At 42.9% G+C, this 20,650-nt stretch overlaps 2 protein-coding genes across 2 annotated transcripts in view; one reads left to right on the forward strand and one right to left on the reverse strand.

Annotated features, from left to right (window-relative positions):
* HMGA1 (high mobility group AT-hook 1) overlaps positions 1-20,650 on the reverse strand; it is a 436,480-nt gene that overhangs the window by 414,665 nt on the left and 1,165 nt on the right. The gene's annotated exons all lie outside the window — the stretch shown is intronic.
* GRM4 (glutamate metabotropic receptor 4) overlaps positions 1-20,650 on the forward strand; it is a 317,007-nt gene that overhangs the window by 223,402 nt on the left and 72,955 nt on the right. Inside the window, exons 4-6 of the mRNA XM_082244635.1 lie at positions 148-283; positions 6,408-6,562; positions 13,440-13,580. Of these exons, the coding sequence (XP_082100761.1) occupies positions 148-283; positions 6,408-6,562; positions 13,440-13,580 (432 nt within the window). The remainder of the gene's footprint in view (positions 1-147; positions 284-6,407; positions 6,563-13,439; positions 13,581-20,650) is intronic.

The raw sequence follows: 20,650 nt of genomic DNA on the forward strand, positions 1-20,650 counted from the left end.
AATTCTTTGTCTCAGTGTTTTTAGGCTTTAGTTGCTGTAAGTCGTATGCTTTTTAAAAAGATGAAAAGTAAATTTTATGTACTGCAGCATGTTTTATCAGCCTGCAACATAGATAGTACAGATAACAGACTTGTGTTTTATCTACAGGAAGCTTGTGTGTAGCACAATCAGTTAAAATCCCACGAGAGCCAAAAGCGGGAGAATTTGATAAGATAATTCGGCGTCTACTGGAGACATCCAATGCTCGTGCTGTCATCATCTTTGCCAGTGAAGACGATATCAGGTAAAGGCTTTTTATTGCTATTTTTAATATAAAAGTGGGATAAACAGAGCAATCTTTGTGTATTGGATACCACACAAGTTATATATGCAGTTATTGCTTCTGCTAATGAGTAGCTGCTATTTTGGAATTGGGCCCGTTAACCACTTGCCGACCGCCGCACGACTATTTACTGCGGCGGTCAGCCCCTCACAGACAAAGCGACGTAGGACTACGTCGCTAGCCTGTAAAACTCTAGGGAGCGAGCGTGCGCCTGCTCGCTCACGGACCCCCCCCCGCGTGTGCCCCGTGGACCCGATGTCCGCCAGGCACTCGCGATTGTCCATTACAGCGGGAGAAAGGCAGGCGGCTAATGCAAACAAAGCCGCCTGTCATTCTTCCCTGTGTAAGAATGAGATCATACGGTTCTGCTATGTAGGACCGTTGATCTCTGTTCTTACACCTCAAGCCACATCCAATCACAGTTAGAAGCACACCCCTAGGGACACACTTAACCCCTCCCTCTCCAATAAAGTTAACCCCTTCCCTCCCAGTGTCATTTTTACAGTAACAGTGCATATGTATAGCACTGATTACTGTAGTAATATCACTGGTAACCCCAAAAGTGTCAAAAATGTCAGTCAAGGGTCTGATCTGTCCGCCGCAATGTCGCAGTCCCACAAAAAAAATCGCAGATCGCTGCCATTACTCGTTAAAAAAAAACAATAAAAATGACATAAATCTTTCCCGTAATAACTTTTGCGCAAACCAATCAAAATACGCTTTTTGCAATTTTTTTTACCAAACATATGTAGCATAAAACAAATTGGCCTAAAATGTTAAAAAATTATGATTTTTACATTTTTTTGGGGAATTTCATATAAAAAATCTGAAAAATATTGTTATTTTTGCAAAATTGACGCTGTTTTTTTGTTTATAGCGCATGATAAAAAATAGCACAGGTGATCAAATACCACCAAAAGAAAGCTCTGTTTGTGGGACAGGGGTAAAATCTTCCGGGGCTTAAGTGGTTACGATTTATGAACTGGCCTAAATGCTCTAGAAAGTTTTTGCCTGCCCATCTGTAGGCCTACTAAATCTAACATTGTGTCTTTTATTGTGAGTATCCTGCCATTTACTTTTTATTATTTGCATTAAAGAATAGTGATAGGTGGGTAATCGTGCATTACAGCTAATACACTTCAGAGAAAAATTACACGCACTCAGGAATTACCTGATTTTCAGTGCACAGGTTATGGAAATGTCTCTCCTTGTTTGCAAGTTGTACAATGCAGGTTCTGTCTGGCTAAGACAGGTTTATTCATTGGATTAATACTGATCGTTAAGAGCATGTGGAGGAAAAAGTAATCAGCCTTGAAAACATATAAAACATTGCTTTTTTTTTTTTTTCTTTTATACTCCATATGCTTAATTCTTATCTATGTTTGTCATGGTTACTTTCAAGATTTCAATAATGCAATTGTTAGTTTCTTAGTTTATTATCATTATTCATTTATGAAGTGGAAATATATTTCACAGTTCTTCATAATACAAAGCAGTTGTATACATTTTTGTAAAATGTGAGCATGCAAAGAAAACAAGGGTACAAGCTTGTGATCAAAACTGAATAGGGAATAATTAAGACATAATAGCTGTATTTTTCTGCATTAGATAAGCAAAGGCTGGTACAGATTCTTAAAAGCACAATGAGAATGTACTTTTTGTGCATTTCGGTGCTATTTTTATATCCCTGTGCTGAAATGTACATTTTTATACTTTAACAATAAAATAATAACACAGATTTTGCCTGTTTTGGCATTGCTACATTTGCTTCACCAATTTATGATGCAAATGTAGAAAAATACTAATCTTGCATGATCAAACAATGCTCCAGTTATGTGTGATGTCTGATTTAGTCTAGGTTCACATCTATGCGGGCTGCTCTTGAGGCATTTTTCAGGCACTTTTTGCGGTGCATTTTTAAACCCTTGTTTTTTATGCATTTTTTATGCAGTTTTCATGCATTTCGCATTTTTTTCCTCTCTAAACACACTGTATATAGCTGGTTGCTAAGGTGCGGATCCTTGCCACATCCTTGACAACCGATGAGTCATCAGCTGTCAGGGAGGCCCCCCCCCCGATCCCCCGTCACATGCCGCCACAAGGGGCGGATTCTCCAGATGACACAATGGAGGGAGCCAGTGTCGGAGGAAGACCATTTTTTTAAATTTTTAGCGGGTCAGTGGCAGCGGAGGAAAAAGACATCACTGAGAGGGAGAAGACAGCGGAGGTAGATGAAACCACCGGAGGGGGAAGAAACCAATAGCGGGAGAAGACAGCAGAGGAAGAAGACATCACCAGAGGGAGAAGAAAGCAGGGGGAGAAGACCAGAGGAAGAAGAAACATTGGAGATATGACTTGTCAAAAACCGTCTCTTGTTTTTTGTGACACTGGTGAATGGGTACTCCATACTCATTCACATGGGTTGGCGGGATCTAGAGGCACCCTTTCTTAAAGGGGGCTTTCAGATTCCGATAAGCCCCCTGCCCACTGACCCCCACAAACACCACCCAGGGTTTTTGGGAACAGGCTCTTGTGCCCATCCACATGGGGGCAAGGTGCTTTGGGGTGGGGGGACAGACCCCCCTGCCCCAAAGCACCCCCCATGTTGAGGGCATGCAGCCTGGTATAGTTCAAGAGGGGGGCACTCGCTCACTCCCGATCTGCGGGGTTGTATGCTCAGATAAAGGTCTGGTATGGATTTTGGAGGGCCTGGTATGGACCTGGGGGGGACCCCAAGTTTTTTTCACAATTTCTTTTTTGCCGGCAATTCTTTTTTTTTACATTCAGCTGTCAGCAGGGAACCCCTGGTTGTCAAGGACGTGCTGGCTGGCTTTCCATTCCTTAGCAACCAGCTGCTGTATATACAGTGTTTCTAAAGGAAGAAAAAAACACAAAAAGCATAAAAAATCACATCACAAATGCAACAGTTGTGTTCATAAACAGTTTCTGCAAAATGCACAAAAATGCATTGGTTTGAACGTTGGGTTCTAGAAGATGCTATTGCATGCTACCCCAATAGGGAGTAATTTGCTTCATCTGTTTAGTGATAGATTGCTATTCCTAGCAATTGATTGCTAGTGAGTTTACTAACACAAATGAGGTTTATCTTCTGTGTAGCCATAGGTGTGCCCACAAGATGTGCCAGATGTACCTGGGCACTCTCTAATCACCCTGTGCTGTGCAGATTTCCCCTGCTGCTTGGCTGCAGAGAAAGGGACTGGGGAATCTCTGTCCTCATTCCTTTTCTCTGCCCCAAAATTGAGACATCAGAAATCTGTTTAGACCTCTGATATTTCACCAAAGCCCCCCAATGGGGCTCCTAAAAAATAGTAAAAAAAAAATGATTAGAGATAAAATTGTAGAAATTAAAACAATTCAATTGTTAAAAAAACAATAATAAAAAATATTACAAATAAACTACTAAGACCAATCTCTGCCCTACTGAAATTGTCCATTGTTCTACTGACACCAACCTCTGCCTTATTGACATTGTCCACTACTCTACTGAAACTGTCTATTGTCTAACCGCCTGACACACGCACTGGCTCCCCGTCTGAAGAGCGGGGGCAGGAGCGTGCCGCCGTCAGAGCGCGCTCGCCCCCTTGAGCTAGCGATGTAGAGCTACGTCGTTTCGCCCAGGAGCGGCTGGCTGCCTGCCGCAGTAAATCTGTGGCGGGCGGTTGTCAAGTGGTTAATGGCATCCCAGTCCTGGTTAGTAGGGTTCAATATTGAGTTGGCCCACCCTTTGCAGCTATAACAGGTTCAACTCTTCTGGGAAGGCTGTCCACAAGGTTTAGGAGTGTGTCTATGGGAATGTTTGACCATTCTTCCAGAAGTGCATTTGTGGAGTCAGGCACTGATGTTAGAGAAGGCCTGGCTTGCAGTCTTCACTCTAATTCATCCCAAAGGTGTTCTATTGGGATTCTTTGCAGGCCAGTAAAGTTCCTCTACTCCAAACTCACTCATCCATGTCTTCATGGACCTTGCTTGGGGTGGAGGAACTTGACTGGCCTGCACAGAGTCCTAACCTCAACCCAATAGAACACCTTTGGGATGAATTAGAGCAGAGACTGGGAGCCAGACCTTCTCGCCGAACCTCACAAATGCGCTTCTGGAAGAATGGTCAAACATTCCCAGAAGAGTTGAAGCTGTTATAGCTGCAAAGGGTGGGCCACCTCAATATTAAATCTTATGGACTGAAACTGGGATGTCATTAAAGTTCATGTACATGTAAAAGCAGGCATCAGAATACTTTTGGTAATATAGTGTGTGTATATATATATATATATATATATATATATATATATATATATATATGTATATACAGTATATATACACATACACATGTGATTGAGCTTTGGGGTGCACACCCTAATGCAATAGGCTGCGCACATCTATGTGTGTAGCTCAAATCAAATGAGGGGACTGCCAGTAAGTGGGTTAATCTCTTAGATTAAAAATGCCCTTGCAGCTCAGCCCAATAGTTTTGGAACAAAAATTATACTGTAAACTTGGTAGACGGTAGAAAAAAGTAGGCGCTGCCTTATTTTAGGATATTTTTGAAGGATCTGTCACAAGTGACATTTAAACCGTTTAAATGTAACTCACCTTTTAACTAAACTTTATATAATGGGAAAGAACCAAAAGCAGAATCATTACAAAAGTGTATGTTTCTTTAATTGCTAAAAATCATCATCTGTTGATGACTGCAAGTGAACTTGTGCCCAGGCTATGCACACTAATGTGTTTACATAATCTGAATAAGCAGTTAAAGCTCTTTAAACCAAGCCTTTATTCACCTCTGTAGCTATAGGTATTTTGGAAAAATGTATCTTCAAGATTCCTGTCAGCCTGGGTTCACACTGCTGCAGTGTGAGACACCACATGTAATTCGCACGCAGGAATCGCAGCACATTCCTGTGCGAATTACATGCGGTTACCAAACTGGTGCAGGACCTTTTTTTTTGTCCGCATCAGAGTTGGATCATATGGGTGTTCACGCCTATACGATCCGATTCTGAAAATTGCACTGCCTTTTGCAAACCGATTGCAGAGTTTTGTTAACGTAACATACACTCCGCAGTCGGTTCATATGGACGGGTTGCAAATTAAGATGTGAATCCGCACCGCATCTAGTGTGAACACAGGCTCAGAGGAACTGAAATCTTAGATCTTTTCCTATTACTTTCTAATATAACAGAATCTTGGCAGCCTGCCAGCCTTGTAATGTCAGCTGATAGTCCTTAACTCCTTATTCACATGGGCATAAAGACAGGTGTGTGCTTCACACTAATAACATTTTCCAAATGCTTTGCAAAGCAAATGCCTGTTCTTTACATTAAAGTGAATCGTATAGTATATGCAGTTCAGAGAACTTCAGATATCACTTTTTAACACCTCTAAAATGCATTTGAAGTGCATTTGATGGAAATTAATGGTATAGGTGCTTCAGTGGTGTAGTGGTCCTAATGCCTGTGTGAATGTAGCCATGGGTATCAAACTGAATCTTGATTTTAGAGCCTTTGTTGTGATGTTTGAGGATCTTTAGGAATTAATTACTGCACAGTACAAGCAGGAGGCAAGGGTTGGCTTGTTATATAGACTTTGTACAGCTTGTTAAGATAAATAAATAATTTAATGTCTATATTATGGGCACAGGTGCACCTTTAGTATTTATTACAGTACTGTACAGAGAATTCCGCTTTAGCAATACAACTAGTGGTGAAATTGAGACCCAGAAGTAAATTTAATAAATTGTTCTTTGTCTAGTGTATTATTTGGCTGCAACTCAATTTATTTGTATTCCAGATATATTTACAGTACATTTAACTAGCTGCATGTCACAGTGTATACATATATTACTCCATTAACAATATGTTAGCTGTTTTCGTGGCTAAATATTATTCTTGCCAATTATAACCATCGGGAATTCTTTTGGAGTGGAATTGTTGCTTGGAGTGATTTATTGTCAACTGACATATATTTGGCAGTCTGGAATTAGTTTGAATAAATTACATTTCATATTTCTCGTCACTTTTAATAAAAATTGGTACCATATATTTTTTCTTCATTCTTTCCCATACAGACGAGTGCTTGCAGCTGCAAAAAGAGCAAATCAGACAGGACACTTTATGTGGGTTGGCTCTGACAGTTGGGGTTCCAAGATCTCACCCGTTTTGCAGCAAGAGGAAGTGGCAGAAGGAGCCGTCACGATACTGCCAAGACGGGCATCAGTCAGAGGTTTATTAACAATCTAGTATTTGTAGTCAATTTCTCTGTCCCTCTCACTTACTATATATTGTGCATCCGGAAAGTATTCACAGTGCTTCACTTTTTCCGCATTTTGTTATGTTATAGCCTTATTCCAAAATGGATTAAATTCATTCTTTTCCTCAAAATTCTACAAACAGTACTTGATAATGACAATGTGAAAGACGTTTGGTTGAAATCTTGGCAAATCTATTAAAAATGACAAACAAAAAAAATCACATGTACATACAGTAAGTATTCACAGCCTTTGCTGAATACTTTGTTGAAGCACCTTTAACACCAATTACAGTCTCAAGTCTTTTTGAGTATGATGCTACAAGCTTGGCACACCTATTTTGGGCAATTTCTCCCATTCGTCTTTGCAGGACCTCTCAAGCTCCATCAGGTTGGATAAGGAGCGTCGGTGCATAGCCATTTTCAGATATCTTCAGAGATGTTAAATTGGGTTCAAGTCTGTGCTCTGGCTGGGCCACTCAAGAACATTCACAGAGTTGTCCTGTAGCCTCCTTTGTTATCTTGGCTGTGTGCTTAAGGTTGTTGCCCTGTTGTAAGATAAACCTTCGCCCCAGTCTGAGGTCCAGAGTGCTCTGGATCAGCTTTTTATCAAGGATGTCTCTGTACATTGCTGCATTCATCTTTCCCCTCGATCCTGACTAGTCTCCCAGGGTCTGCCACTGAAAAACATCCCCACAGCATGATGCTGCCACCACCATGCTTTGCTGTAGGATGGTATTGACCAGGTGATGAGCGCTGCCTGGTTTCCTCCAGACATGACGCTTGCCATTCAGGCCAAATAGTTCAATCTTTATTTCATCAGACCAGAGAATTTTTGTTTCTCATGCTCTGAGAGTCCTTCAGGTGCTTTTTGACAAACTCCAGGCGGGTTGTCATGTGCCTTTGCGTGAGGAGTGGCTTCTGTCTGGCTACTCTACCATACAGACCTGATTGGTGGAGTGCTGTAGAGATGGTTGTTCTTCTGGAAGATTCCCCTCTCTCCACAGAGAAATGCTGGAGCTCTGTCAGAGTGACCATTGGGTTCTTCATCACCTACCTGACTAAGGCCCTTCTCCCCCGATCGCTCAGTTTGGCCTGTCGGCCCACACTAGAAAGAGTCCTAGTGGTTCCAAACTTCTTCCATTTACAGATGATGGAAGCCACTGTTCTCATTGGGAACATCAATGCAGCAGAAATGTTTCTATACCCTTCCCCAGATCTGTGCCTTAATAGAATCCTGTCTCTGAGGTATATAGACAATTCCTTGGACTTCATGGCTTGGTTTGTGCTCTGACATGCACTGTTAACAGTGGGACCTTAAATAGACAGGTGTGTGCCTTTTACCACAGGTGGACGCTAATCAAGTTGTAGAAACATCTCAAGCATGATCAGTGGAAACAGGATACACCCGAGTTCAATCTTGAGTGTCTTGGCAAAGGCTGTGAATACTTATGTACATTGCCATGTTTGGGGAATCAGCTGGATCGCAGGACACAGGCGTTGCGATCAAAGGAACGTTTATTAACTTAAACATCTTCACAGCAGCAAAAAAAAAAAAAAAAAAAAACAACAAAGGATAACAGTCTGACTGACTTGAACAGTTAAGAACTGCTGTTGCAGTTCAACAGTCCCCGACTTTTGGAAAGGGTAACTTTCCCTGCCAACAGATTTCCTGGTAGATTACTGACATGCACCCTCACGGCTGTACAAAAATCCACCATCCACAGTCTCCTCTATACTCCTCCACACCACACCTACAACTTCCTGTCTTTTTAAACCCACTTGCTCTGACCCTCTTAACCCCTTTGTTCCCTTAAATGGTCCACAGTCCAAACAGATGGAAAATATAGCGCCCTTCCAGGACCCAGCCTCGGCGCTCTGTACATATCCCCCTCGCCCAAACACCAAGGAGGTGGAGGCAACCTTGGAGCTAAGACAATGGGCTCAGGTGAGGGCATCTGCATTTTGATGCTGTGTCCCAGGCCTGTACTCCACTACCATCCTAAATTCCTGAAGTGCCAGAAACCAACAGGTAATCCTGGCATTAGCCCCTTCACCTTGACTCATCCACGGTAAAGAAGCATGGTCTGAAATCAGCCTAAATTTCCTCCTCAAGAGTCAATACCTGAGGGATTCTAAGGCCCACTTAATGACTAGACACTCTCGCTTAACTATAGCATAGTTTTTCTCTGCTGGTGTTAACTTACTACTGAGGAAGACTACTGGGTGCTCCTCACCATGAACAACCTGTTACAGGACTGCTCCTAACCCCACATCTGAAGCATCAGTCTGGACAATGAATTCTTTTGAAAAGTTTGTAGCTATCAGGGCAGGGTGTTGACACAGTGCTGACTTGAGCTCCAAAAAAGCCTTTTCATTGTCTCATTCCACTCAACCATGACTGACTTCTGACCCTTATTCAGATCGGTCAATGTAGCCGCCAATGTGGTAAAGGTGGGTACAAACCTCCTGTAGTATCCCACTATACCCACAAATGCACGTACCTGTTTCTTTGTGAGGGAAGGGGGGCAGTTATGTATCACCTCTACCTTGCTGACCTGAGGTTTTACCAGCTCTCTACCTTCGATGTACCCCAGGTATTTCACTTCCTTCATTCCCAAAGCACATTTTTCAGGGTTTACTGTAAACCCCTCTTTCTAAAGGGAGTCCAGCACCACCTGGACTTTGGGCAACTGTGATTCCCGGTCTCTGCTAAAAATGACTATGTCATCCAAATATACAGAGTCATACTCCCAGTGAAGCAGTTTTCTCTCTAGCTGCCTTAGTCAGGGGGATTTGCAAATACCCCTTAGTAAGGTCTAATGTAGTAATATAGCTGGCTGGACCTAGACTTTCAATAAGCTCATTTACCCAGGACATGGGGTAGGCATCAAACCTTAAAACTTCATTAGGTTTCTGAAAATCATTGCAGAATCGCAGAGTCCCATTGTGCTTCGGTACCAACACAATTGGACTTGACCACTCACTTTGTGATTCATCAATAATCTCCAGGTCTAACATCTTCTTCACTTTCTCTGAAACAGCCTCCCTCGGAGCCTCTGGGATACGTTAAGGTCAGACACAAACTTTGACTCCTGGTTCTGTGATACTATCATGCTCGATGACATTAGTAAGACCTGGCAAGTCTGAAAATCTTTCTTTATTTGTCTGCAAGAACTCCTTTGCTTGCCGACTTTGGATTTTAGACAGGGTATTTGCTACTTGGACACTCTCCACCCAAACCTGAGGCTCAAATCTTGCACCAGCCGGGAAGGTCACCGGTTCCCTGTCCGTCCAGGGCTTTAACAAGTTTACATGCTATATCTGATACAGCTTCCTCTTGCCTGGTTGGTGGACTTTATAATTTACCTCCCCCATCTTTTCCACAATTTCAAAGGGACCTTGCCATCTGGCCAAGAACTTACTTTCCACAGTGGGAATCAGTACCACTACTCGATCCCCCACTTGGAGATTCCCTATTTTAGGGGACCTATTATGTACCCTTCGTTGAGCCTCCTGGGCATTTTGAAAATGTTCCATGACCAATGGCATCACGCTTATGATACTTTTCTGCATTTGGGAGACATATTCAAGAACACTTTTATGCTGAATAGGTTCACTTTCTCATTCCTCTTTAACAAAGTCAAGCAATCCACGAGGTCTCCACCCATACACCAACTCAAAGGGTGAAAACCCAGTGGAGGCCTGGGGCACTTCCCAAATAGTAGATAGGAGAGTAGGTAACAGGCAGTCCCAGTCTTTTCCATCCCTTTGTACCACTTTCTTGAGCATTGACTTAAGAGTCTTATTAAAGCTCTCTACCAAGCTGTCCGTTTAGGGATGGTAGACTAATGTGCGCAGCTCTTTAATCCAGAACAGCTTGCACTCAGCCATAACCCTAGACATAAATGGAGTGCTCCATGAGTATTTCCTTAGGGAAACCAGTCCATGTAAACAACTGGAATAACTCTCGGGCAATAGTCTTAGAGGAGGAATTCCACAGGGGTAGCACCCCAGGATATTGGGTGGCAAAGTCTAGGAAAACCAGAATGTAAGAGTAACCTCGAGCAGACTTTACCAGGGGACCCACTATATCCATTGCTATCCTTTCTAATGGGACCTCCATTATGTGCAGAGGTACCAAAGTGCTATGGAAGTGAGTCACTGAAGCGGTTAACTTACAGGTGGGACAGTATTTTTTTACCTCTGCTTTCAGACCTGGCCAGTAAAACCGGTCGGTGATCCGTGCCTCCATCTACTCCATTCCCAGGTGTCCCCCTAAAACATCGTTATGAGCCAGGTCAAGAACCTTTAGTCTATACTGTTGGGGTACCAACAATTGTTCTACCACATTTTCTCTTACTTTGCTAACCCGATAAAGCATTTTATTACATACTGCAAAGTGTGGCCATCGCTCATCTGTACCTGACTCTTGGGGAACCCCATTTACCACCACAATCTTTTCCCGCGCCCGGGCCAAAGTGGGGTCCTGCATCTGGACTGTACCAAATACCCCCTGGGGAACACCCAAATCCCTTAGGGAAGGGATAGAGGCCATTTCTCCATCCTCTCCCCCCCCCCACATTACCCAAAGTGGAGAAGGTCCCCACCCCCCCACCCCTCAGTGTTCAGGTCGGTCTGTGGACGACGTATTTTGGCATCCTCAACAGTATCAGTATTACTTTTTTCACCATCAACCAGATCGTTAGCTTTTTCATTATGCATATCAACCTCAACAACATTTGGCAGTTCAGGGTTACTCCCCTCAACAGCAGGAACAGAGGGACTAGTTTTTCCCCAGTCTCTGGGCCATTCATTTAGTTATTTGAATACTTGTTCCCACAGTCTTGAAAATTTCTTCACCACCCCCACCTCTTGAGTACCAGTGCCACATGCTGTGGAGATGGACACCCTAGATGAGAGGGTACTCTCTAGTGTCCCTGTGAATGCACACAATCTGTAAAGTTTTTCTTACCGGGCCGATCTTCCCAATTACTCTGGAATGAACCAGGGTCACCATGCTTCCTCAGTCCAACAAAGCCCTGGTTCACTCGAACTTCACACTTAAACTTTCCCTCACCAAGGTCCAGATGTGTTGTGCATCTTTTATGGGCATAAAAAAGACTCCCTCTGGAGAACCTCGCATTCTATGGGCTCCTCTTGCAGTGGGCAGTGTGCTGGATATGGCCCCAGGAATGACATCGCCAACATTGTAGATCCCCCACTTTCCAAGCAGGAACAGACCTCTGAGGAGGCATGGGAAGTGACTCTTGACCTTGCGGGATGGTTGTTTTAGGGTTCCGTGGGATTTTCTTCCGAGGGCCTGCAGTTGATCGAATAGGCCCTTATGGACTGGGCCCTTTGGCGCTTGGTAGGGCCGAGCAGATCCTCCACTACTGTATATCTTTCCACCATCTTAACAAGGTGGTTAACTGTTTTGGGGTCTCCATGGCTGACCCACCGTTGAAGATCGCCTGACAGGGACCTTGTTTCCATGATTTGGAGGCCAGACAACACCTCGGGCTGCGGCCATTTTTTTACCAGCTGCACCAGGTCATGCATTTGAGACCTGGGTGGCCGGTTTGGATAATCCTTCTATTGCTGCATATGGTTGGGCCCGAATGGCCCTAGTCACCCCCAGAATGTCTGCCTTTAGCCAGAATGTCTGCTTCATAGTCTTTAGCTTCATCAGGCGGCAGATCAAAGTAAGCCTTTTGAGTATCTCTGGTGAGGAAAGGAGCAATGAGGCCAGCCCACTGGTCCAGGGGCCACCCTTCTCTTTCTGCTGTCTTCTCAAATGTAGCAAGAAATTCCTTTACATCATCATTCAGGGACAACTTCTGCAGAAAATGGCCTGCCCTTACGGTCACCTGGTTTCCAGGGGCAACAGCTGCTTGCTCAAAACCCGGAGAAAGATGCTTTACTGCCTCTTGCAAGGCAGTCATCTGAGTCTGTATAGCCACTTGCTGGGCTGCCAGCTGGGTCACCAGCAGGCGAGTACTTTCTTCGTGCAGAACCAGAGCCTCTTTGTGGTGAGCTTGTTGTACCTCCAGCTTTGTCGCTAAGCGCTGATTACCTTCCTCAGGGCGAGTATGCATATTAGACAGGGATAACATATTAGACAGGGATAACTGTTTAATTAGCTCCTCCATTGTTTCAGCTTTCAGGGTTTGTGCGGCTTTAACCAAGGACATGAATTTAATGTACTGTCCCTTTAAATGTCAGTTTTAAGTCCAATGCAACTAAAAAAATTTGTTTTTTTCTTGTGCCTATTACTCTATCCTGCCTGCATTCTCCACCAGTTGCAATGTTTGGGGAATCAGTTGGATCGCAGGACATAGGCACTGCAATCAAAGGAACGTTTTTTTTTAACCTAAACAGCTTCTGAGCAGCAAAAAAAACACAACAAAGGATAACAGTCCTCTACTTTTGGCAGAATACTCACATGCACCCTCACAGCTGTACAAAAAAATCCACCATCTACCATCCACAGGCTCCTCTATACTCCTCCACACCACAACTTCAACTTCCTCTCTTTTTTTTAAATCCACTTCCTCTGACCAGTGAGGTAACCCTTTTGTTCCCTTAAAGGGATCACAGTCAAAAGAGAGGGGAATTATTGCATCCTTCCAGGACCCAGCCTCGGTGTCTTGTGCAACATGTGATTTTTTTTTAGATTTCATGCAAACTTCTTTCACGTTGTCATTATGGGGTATTGTTTGGAGAATTTTAGGAAAATAATGTATTTAATACATTTTGGAATAAGGCTGTAACATATCAAAATGTGGAAAAAGTGGAAGGCTGTGAACACTTTTCGAAATATAAAATATATATATTTTTTTACTTTTCTTAGGGTTTGACAGATACTTTACAAGTCGGACATTGGATAACAACAGAAGGAATGTTTGGTTCGCAGAATTTTGGGAAGACAATTTTCACTGCAGATTGAGTCGAAATGCATTGCGCAGGGGTGGTCATGGAAAGAAGTGTACAAGTAAGTGTCCATTTAGGCTCACATTCAATCCCTGTCAAAATTATGCCGCCTCAGGCTCTGCAACATCTCCAGGATACGTCCCTTTTTAACCATTGACACCACTAAACTTCTAATTCACTCCCCGGTTATCTCTCACCTCGACTACTGCAACTCCCTCCTCATTGTTTTACCTTTACATAGGCTATCCCCCTTCAGTCCATCATGAATGCTGCTGCAAGACTCATCCACTTTACCAGCCGTTCAGTGTCTAGTACCCTCTCTGAAAATCCCTCCACGGGCTTCCGCTCACCCAACGAATAATTCAAAGTACTAACAACAACTTACAAAGCCATCCACAACTCTGCCCCCAGCTACATCACTAACCTGGTCTCAAAATTTCAACCAAACTGCACTCTTCAGTCCTCCAAAGACCTCCTGATCTTTAGTTGCCTTGTCACCTTCTCCCTACACCAATCTGTCCGACTATCTCCTAATCTACCCATCTTTGGGCTATCCCTGAAAACCCTTCTCTTTAAAGAAACCTATCCTGCTTCTAACTAATACACTGTGTATTTACTTTCTCCATCAGCTCATCCCCCACACTTATTACCTTTTGTATCACTTGACCCTCCCTCTTAAATTGTAAGCTCTAACAAGCAGGGCCCTCCGATTCCTCTTATGCCAAATTGTATTGTAACTATAATGTCTGCCTTCATTTTATAAAGTGCTGTGCAAACTGTTGGCGCTATATAAATTTTTATAATAATAAAAAGTAAGGACATGCCACCATTATTTTTTTACTCTTGGAGGGCTAAGTCCTTTATGTCAAACATTGCCAATTTTCAAGGTTTGACTTAACCACTTGCCGACCGCCGCACGACTATCTACGTCGGCGGTCAGCCCCTCACAGGCAAACTAACGTAGGGCTACGTTGCTTGCTTGTGAGGGTCTAGGGAGCGAGCGCGCGCCCCCCGGGGCGCGCTCCCGCTCCCGCGTGGTCACGGACCCCCCCGCGCGTGTGACCAGCGGACCCGATGTCCGCCGGTCACTCGGCGATCGGCGGGGGAGAGGGAGAATGTCAGGCAGCTTGTGTAAACAAACTGCCTGTCATTCTCCTGGCTGCAAAGACACTGATAAAACGGATCTAGTATGTAGATCCGTTGATCAGTGTCCTTACAGCTAGAGCCACAGCCAATCACAGTAGAAACCACGCCCCTAGGGACACACACAGCCCCTCCCTTCCAAATAAAGTTAACCCCTTCACTACCAGTGTATTTTTACAGTAACAGTGCATATGTATAGCACTGATTACTGTAGAAATGTCACTGGTAACCCCAAAAGTGTCAAAAATGTCAGTCAAGGGTCCGATCTGTCCGCCGCAATGTCGCAGTACCGCAAAAAAAATCGCAGATCGCCGCCATTACGCGTTAAAAAAAAAAACAACAAAAATGACAAAAATCTTTCCCTTTGTTAGTAAACGCGATAACTTTTGCGCAAACCAATCAAAATACGCTTTTTGCGATTTTTTTTACCAAACATAGGTAGCATAAAATAAATTGGCCGAAAATTTTTAAAAATTTTGATTTTTACATTTTTTTTTGGGGGAATTTCATATAAAAAAATGTGAAAAATATTGTTATTTTTGCAAAATTGACGCTCTTTTTTTGTTTATAGCGCGTGATCAAAAAATCGCACAGGTGATCAAATACCACCAAAAGAAAGCTCTGTTTGTGGGAAAAAAAGGACGTCAAATTCGTTTAGGTACAGCGTCGCACGACCGCGCAATTGTGCGTTAAATTCACGCAGTGCCGAATCGCAAAATACCCCCTGGTCGGAATGGGGGTAAAATCTTCCGGGGCTTAAGTGGTTAATAAGTCAGATTGGGTGGTCACATTACAACGTGTTATACCTGTATTACGTTCTTGTAATGTTCACCAGGCTCCTTATGCTCACTTGCATGTTCTCCTATCCTTTGTGTAAAAGAAGATATTTGCTATTTTCTGGGTGCATTTAGAACTCATACATCTGAGTATTGCTGTCCTGCTGTTCATTGTTAGTCACAGTGCTTATTTTGATATATGTCAGTATCACATCTATATGCAGTTTTGTTAACTGGCAGTGAGAGCTACCATAAATTCTGACAATTCTTCTTCTCTGTTGGCTTGGAACGGGTGAATTGGTCACTGTTATGCACATACACTGCAGAGTAAAGTTAAATTTTACAGTCTGCAACTGAAAGTCACAAAAAAGAGTGAAATAGCGGGTGATTGAGACAAAGTTAGGAGATTTTTTTTTTTTATCCACTATAAAATTCAAGAATTGTGAGCACTGGATATCGAATAAAGTGATATTGAACCCAAAACCAAAAATATATTTTATAGCAGTTTACTAATTCTCAGATGTGATGACTGCATTTGTTTTCTGTAACTGTTGCTGTAACTACTTAAAAAGTGTTAACGGGAGCTTGGCTTTAATTTGTTATTTAAAGCGGAGTTCCACCCAAAAGTGGAACTTCCGCTTTAGGGAGTCCTGACCCCCCGACATGCCACATTTGGCATGTCATTTTTTGGGGGGGGGAGCGGGTACCTAGTTTTGACAGGTACCCGCTCCCACTTCCGCTCGGAGCGCCGCGGTGCCCTGAGCGGAAGTTCTCCTCTCCCCCTCCCTCCCTGCAATCTTCTGGGACACGTCAGAGGTCCCAGAAGATTGCCGGCCAATCACGGCGCGCAGCGCGACTCGCGCATGCGCAGTGGGTACCCGGCTGTGAAGCCGCAAACTGTAACAGCCGGGTGCCCACAGCAGTGATGCCGGCGCCGAGGGAGAGGATCGAGGCTTCCGGCGGCCGCATCGCTGGACCGTTGGACAGGTGAGTAAATGGCTGGAACTCCGCTTTAACCCTCCTCTTATGTTAGGGTCAGAACCGACCCGTTTTCAGGTTTTGAATGTCTATAAGTATCACATAAATTTGTTTATTGCATCAAGATTTATTTACTTTGTCAGGAACCTCTATTTAACCACTTACCACATATCAACGTACCGGTACGTCGGGTAACTTTACGGGGTTAGAGGCTAGAGGCATCATCCCGGTACCGTGCTTTAAAGCCGACGATCGGCTTTCCGTCGGTAACGACCGATGCGGCTCGGGAGCCGCTCGATCGTTACCCGGGTAACCCCCCCCCTCCCGCCGCCTTCCGTGGCTTTGCTCGGGGCTCCCGTCCCACCGGGAGCCCCGAGCACCCAGCCGGCACGTCCGCCGGCTGGATGGAGTCCCGATGAATGCCTAAAACGGCATTGATCGGGTCTCCGATGACGTAACCCGGAGGCGGCATCCATGACGTCACTTCTGGGTTACTGTGCTGCAAAAGGCGGCAGATTTGAAAAATGGCTGTATGCAAAAATGCCATTTTCGGCGTTTTGCATACAGGGAAGTGTAGTGGAGGGGTCTAGGGTCTTTTAGACCCTCGATCCCTCCATAAAGTGTACCTGTCACTACATATTGGTGTCACAAGGGATGTTTACATTGCTTGTGACAGCAATAAAAGTGATTAGATTTTTTTTTAAAAAACCTGTAATAAAGTTAAAAAAAAGAAAAAATAAGTAGGAAAAAAAAAAAAAAAAAATTTAGCCGCCCCCGTCACCGTTAGCTCGCGCACAAAAAAAAACGTATACGCAAGTCGAGCCGCGAATGAAATCGCTGTTCAAACCACACATGTGAGGTATTGCCGCGATCGCCAGAGTGTGGGCAATAATTAAAAAAAAAGAGCTACACTCTAACTCTAAACTGGTAACCGGTAAATAAATTTACAGCGTCGCAGATTGAGATCTCTATTGACCGTAGTTTGTCGCCATCCCACGTTGGCGCAATTTTAAACCGTAACATGTTGGGTATCTATTTACTTGGCGTGACATCATCTTTCACAATATACAAAAAAATGGCCTAACTTTACTGTTTAGTATTTTTTAAATGCAGTGAAATGTGATTTTTCAACTTTTTTCCAAAAAAATTGCGTTTTAAAGACCGCTGCGCAAATACCGCGTGACAAAAAATTTTGCAATGACCGACATTTTATTCTCCAGAGTCTTTGCTAAAAAAATATATATAATATTTGGGGGTTCTAAGTAGTTTTCTACGAAAAAATACTGGTTTTAACTTGTAAACAAAAAGTGTCCGAAATAGGGCTGGGGCTTAAGTGGTTAAACAATGTAATAGAAAAATAATCCTTTTCACTAAATTATAAAATACTGTGGTGAAAATTAAGATGTTTATGGTGTTAGGGTCAATTCTGACCCAGTTATAATATAGGATTATAGGAAACTAATAAGTGCCAAAACTGAAATCATAAACACTCTCTCTGCTTAGTAACACTGACAGCCAATCACCTCTCAACCCTGTGAGCTGTAGTTAGGGAGGGGCCTATCTCTTTGCCTGCTTGTCTGGTTCTCTAAATAAAGTGAAGAAACATAGGACCAATACATTTCAGAGTTGCTGACTTTTTTTTTTACCATTTTTTAAATTTGAAAATGAGAGGTATGCTATCAAAAGAAAGGTCTAAGGGGGTCACACCAAAAATATTAAAACCAATCTTTTCAAGGATAAAGAAGCCTAACAAGGTAACCAAGAGGTAAGAAACAAATTGGATGATAAATAATTGTTCAGAGGGTATTTTATGGCTGATTTAAGACACGGGTCAAAACCGACCCGTTAACATCATGGATAGTAACAGAAAGCTAACATAAGAGGAGGGTTAAGTCTAATAAATCTGCTAGTGCATCTAACTCTACCCTCTACCCAGATGAGCATGTGGCTGTCCAAGGGTTGCTCCTTTCCTCCTCCATTCAAAGTGGAGCCACCCTAAGGCCTCTTTCACACGGCCGCTCCGCTGTTTTTCTCCGCTGTGGGCTTTTTTTTTTTTCACGGAGCGGATGACACTTGTGTCATCCGGTCCGTATGTCCGCATATCATCCCATCCGTTTGCGGATAATATGCGGACATAATGTAAGTCTATGGGCATTGCGGATGTCAGCGGATGACACCGCTGACATCCGATTTTCCTTCCTTTCCGTTTTTTGAACGGAGGAAAAATAGGGTTCTGTTCCATTCCAAAAAACGGAACAGAACTGAAAGGAAGAAAATCGGATGTCAGCGGATGGTATTCCGCTGACATCCGCAATGCCATTGACTTACATTATGTCCGTAAATAATCCGCAAAAAAATAGGATGATTTGCGGACATACGGAGCGGCCGTGTGAAAGGGCCCTTAGACAGGAAGTTTGTTACTGGCCAGATCACCAAGTGAAAATAAAAGAAAAAAGACCTAAACAATAAAATGAGTGCAGCCACATTTAAGCATTGGTAACCTGCAATATATAAACTTTTTGTTTTGGGTTTAATACTGCTTTAAGAATTTTTCTTTACCAATGAATAGCATTAATGTTGGCTTTTTATTTCTTTTTGTTCTATTTTCTTATGATGGATAAGTAAAAAAAGTCTTCATTACAATAAAGACATTCTATTGTTCCTTCAAGAGAGTTATGGCTGCAGTGCTTCTGTAAAATAAAAATAAAAGGCAAAATACAGTTGAGCAACAAATATTGCTCATGTTATGCATTATAAGGGTTTTTTTTTTTTGTTTTTTACATGAAAATAAAGAATTTGTTTCTTAATCTGGATTTTCAGTGGGGAAACTAGTGTCTCTGTTAACAAGACTTTCATTTTTCAGTGTACACATATATTGTTAAATAAGATGTTTATTCCCATTTCTTGTCAGAAGTCCTGGAAGATTATTGTACTTAATCAGCTATGCATCCATAGCGAACATTCACCTATGTCCCCACTCTTCTGCTCTCTGTTACATTCCTCTTTCTCAGGTGTTCTCCCCAGAGTTACATTGCTTTTATTGGTGTCTCCTTTTCTCCCCTTCCACTGTCATCCTTAGTACTGCACCCTCTCTTCCCTTAACTATCTTCTCCTGCCAGTTTGGTATCCTATGATCTGTGGCCATTCTTCCCAGACAATTTTTCACAGGTCTTCTTAATGACTTCCAATTCAGTCTACTGCTCTTTTCCTGTTTTTCATCTGTTATTCAGCACCCATTTCCTGTTCATTGCACTGTTACTGCTTTTCTGCGTCCACTCTGTTCCGTTTCTTCAGTGTTTTTTGAAGTGTCCCCCTTGTGTATACTCTGCATTTTATGTCCTAAATTCTCAGTACTTTCAGTTCATCTCCTCTCTCAATTGTTCTCCTTTTTCAGCTTATAAGTTAATGTGCTGTAGTTCCAACTTGAACTTTCAGTAAATGAGGCCTATGCAAGCACATCCAGTAGTTATCCATGTTGCATTCATGTTAGCACCACTGAACATTTCCTATCCAGCAACCACCTTTAATGCAATCTGACATATTATTATGTTTTTAAAGAATTCCAGGTATGGCATTTTGAAATAGTTACATTGGTCCAGTTTGGACTAATGTAACTATGCTATTACCATACCTGTGGGATAATACCTGTGGTTGTAGACAACGCCACTGCAGCAGTTTCCACTAGCTTTTGGACCCCATGTTGAGCAGCTACCTTTCTGCATTGTGGTGCATAGCGTTGTCTTCTACAGTTATTTCCAGCTTCTAGAGGGATTCCACTTGTTGAGTATATATATATACTTACATTGGTCCAAGCTGGACATACCTGGAACCTTTAAGCCCCATTAGCACTAAGCCCCACTCACTTACCACCTAGCCCCATAATCTCTACTTTAATGCATTTTGGCTGGTGCAGAAACTGTACTTTCACTTATTTCAATTGGATAAAGGCTGAAATTTAGCATTTTGTGTTTTCATTTTCTCCTTCTGCCCTCTCCTTTACTCTTCCTGATTTTGGGTCTATGATCTGCTCTTGATTGCTCCTTCCACTTGTTTCCCAAAGTCTGCTTCCACTGACCATTTTTCTCTTTTCTGGTAATAATGTGCTCCTGCTGTCTCTTTATTTCCTATCCTAATTGTTACTGCTCTTTTTACCTCTCCTTTCACACCTCCCAGTCACAACCTAGTCAAATCATCTATGATCAGGCACTACTGACATTCTGCCATGTAATCCCAA

Source organism: Pelophylax lessonae, assembly GCF_965119305.1.
Source record: "Pelophylax lessonae genome assembly, chromosome: 2".
Taxonomy (NCBI): Eukaryota; Metazoa; Chordata; class Amphibia; order Anura; family Ranidae; genus Pelophylax; species Pelophylax lessonae.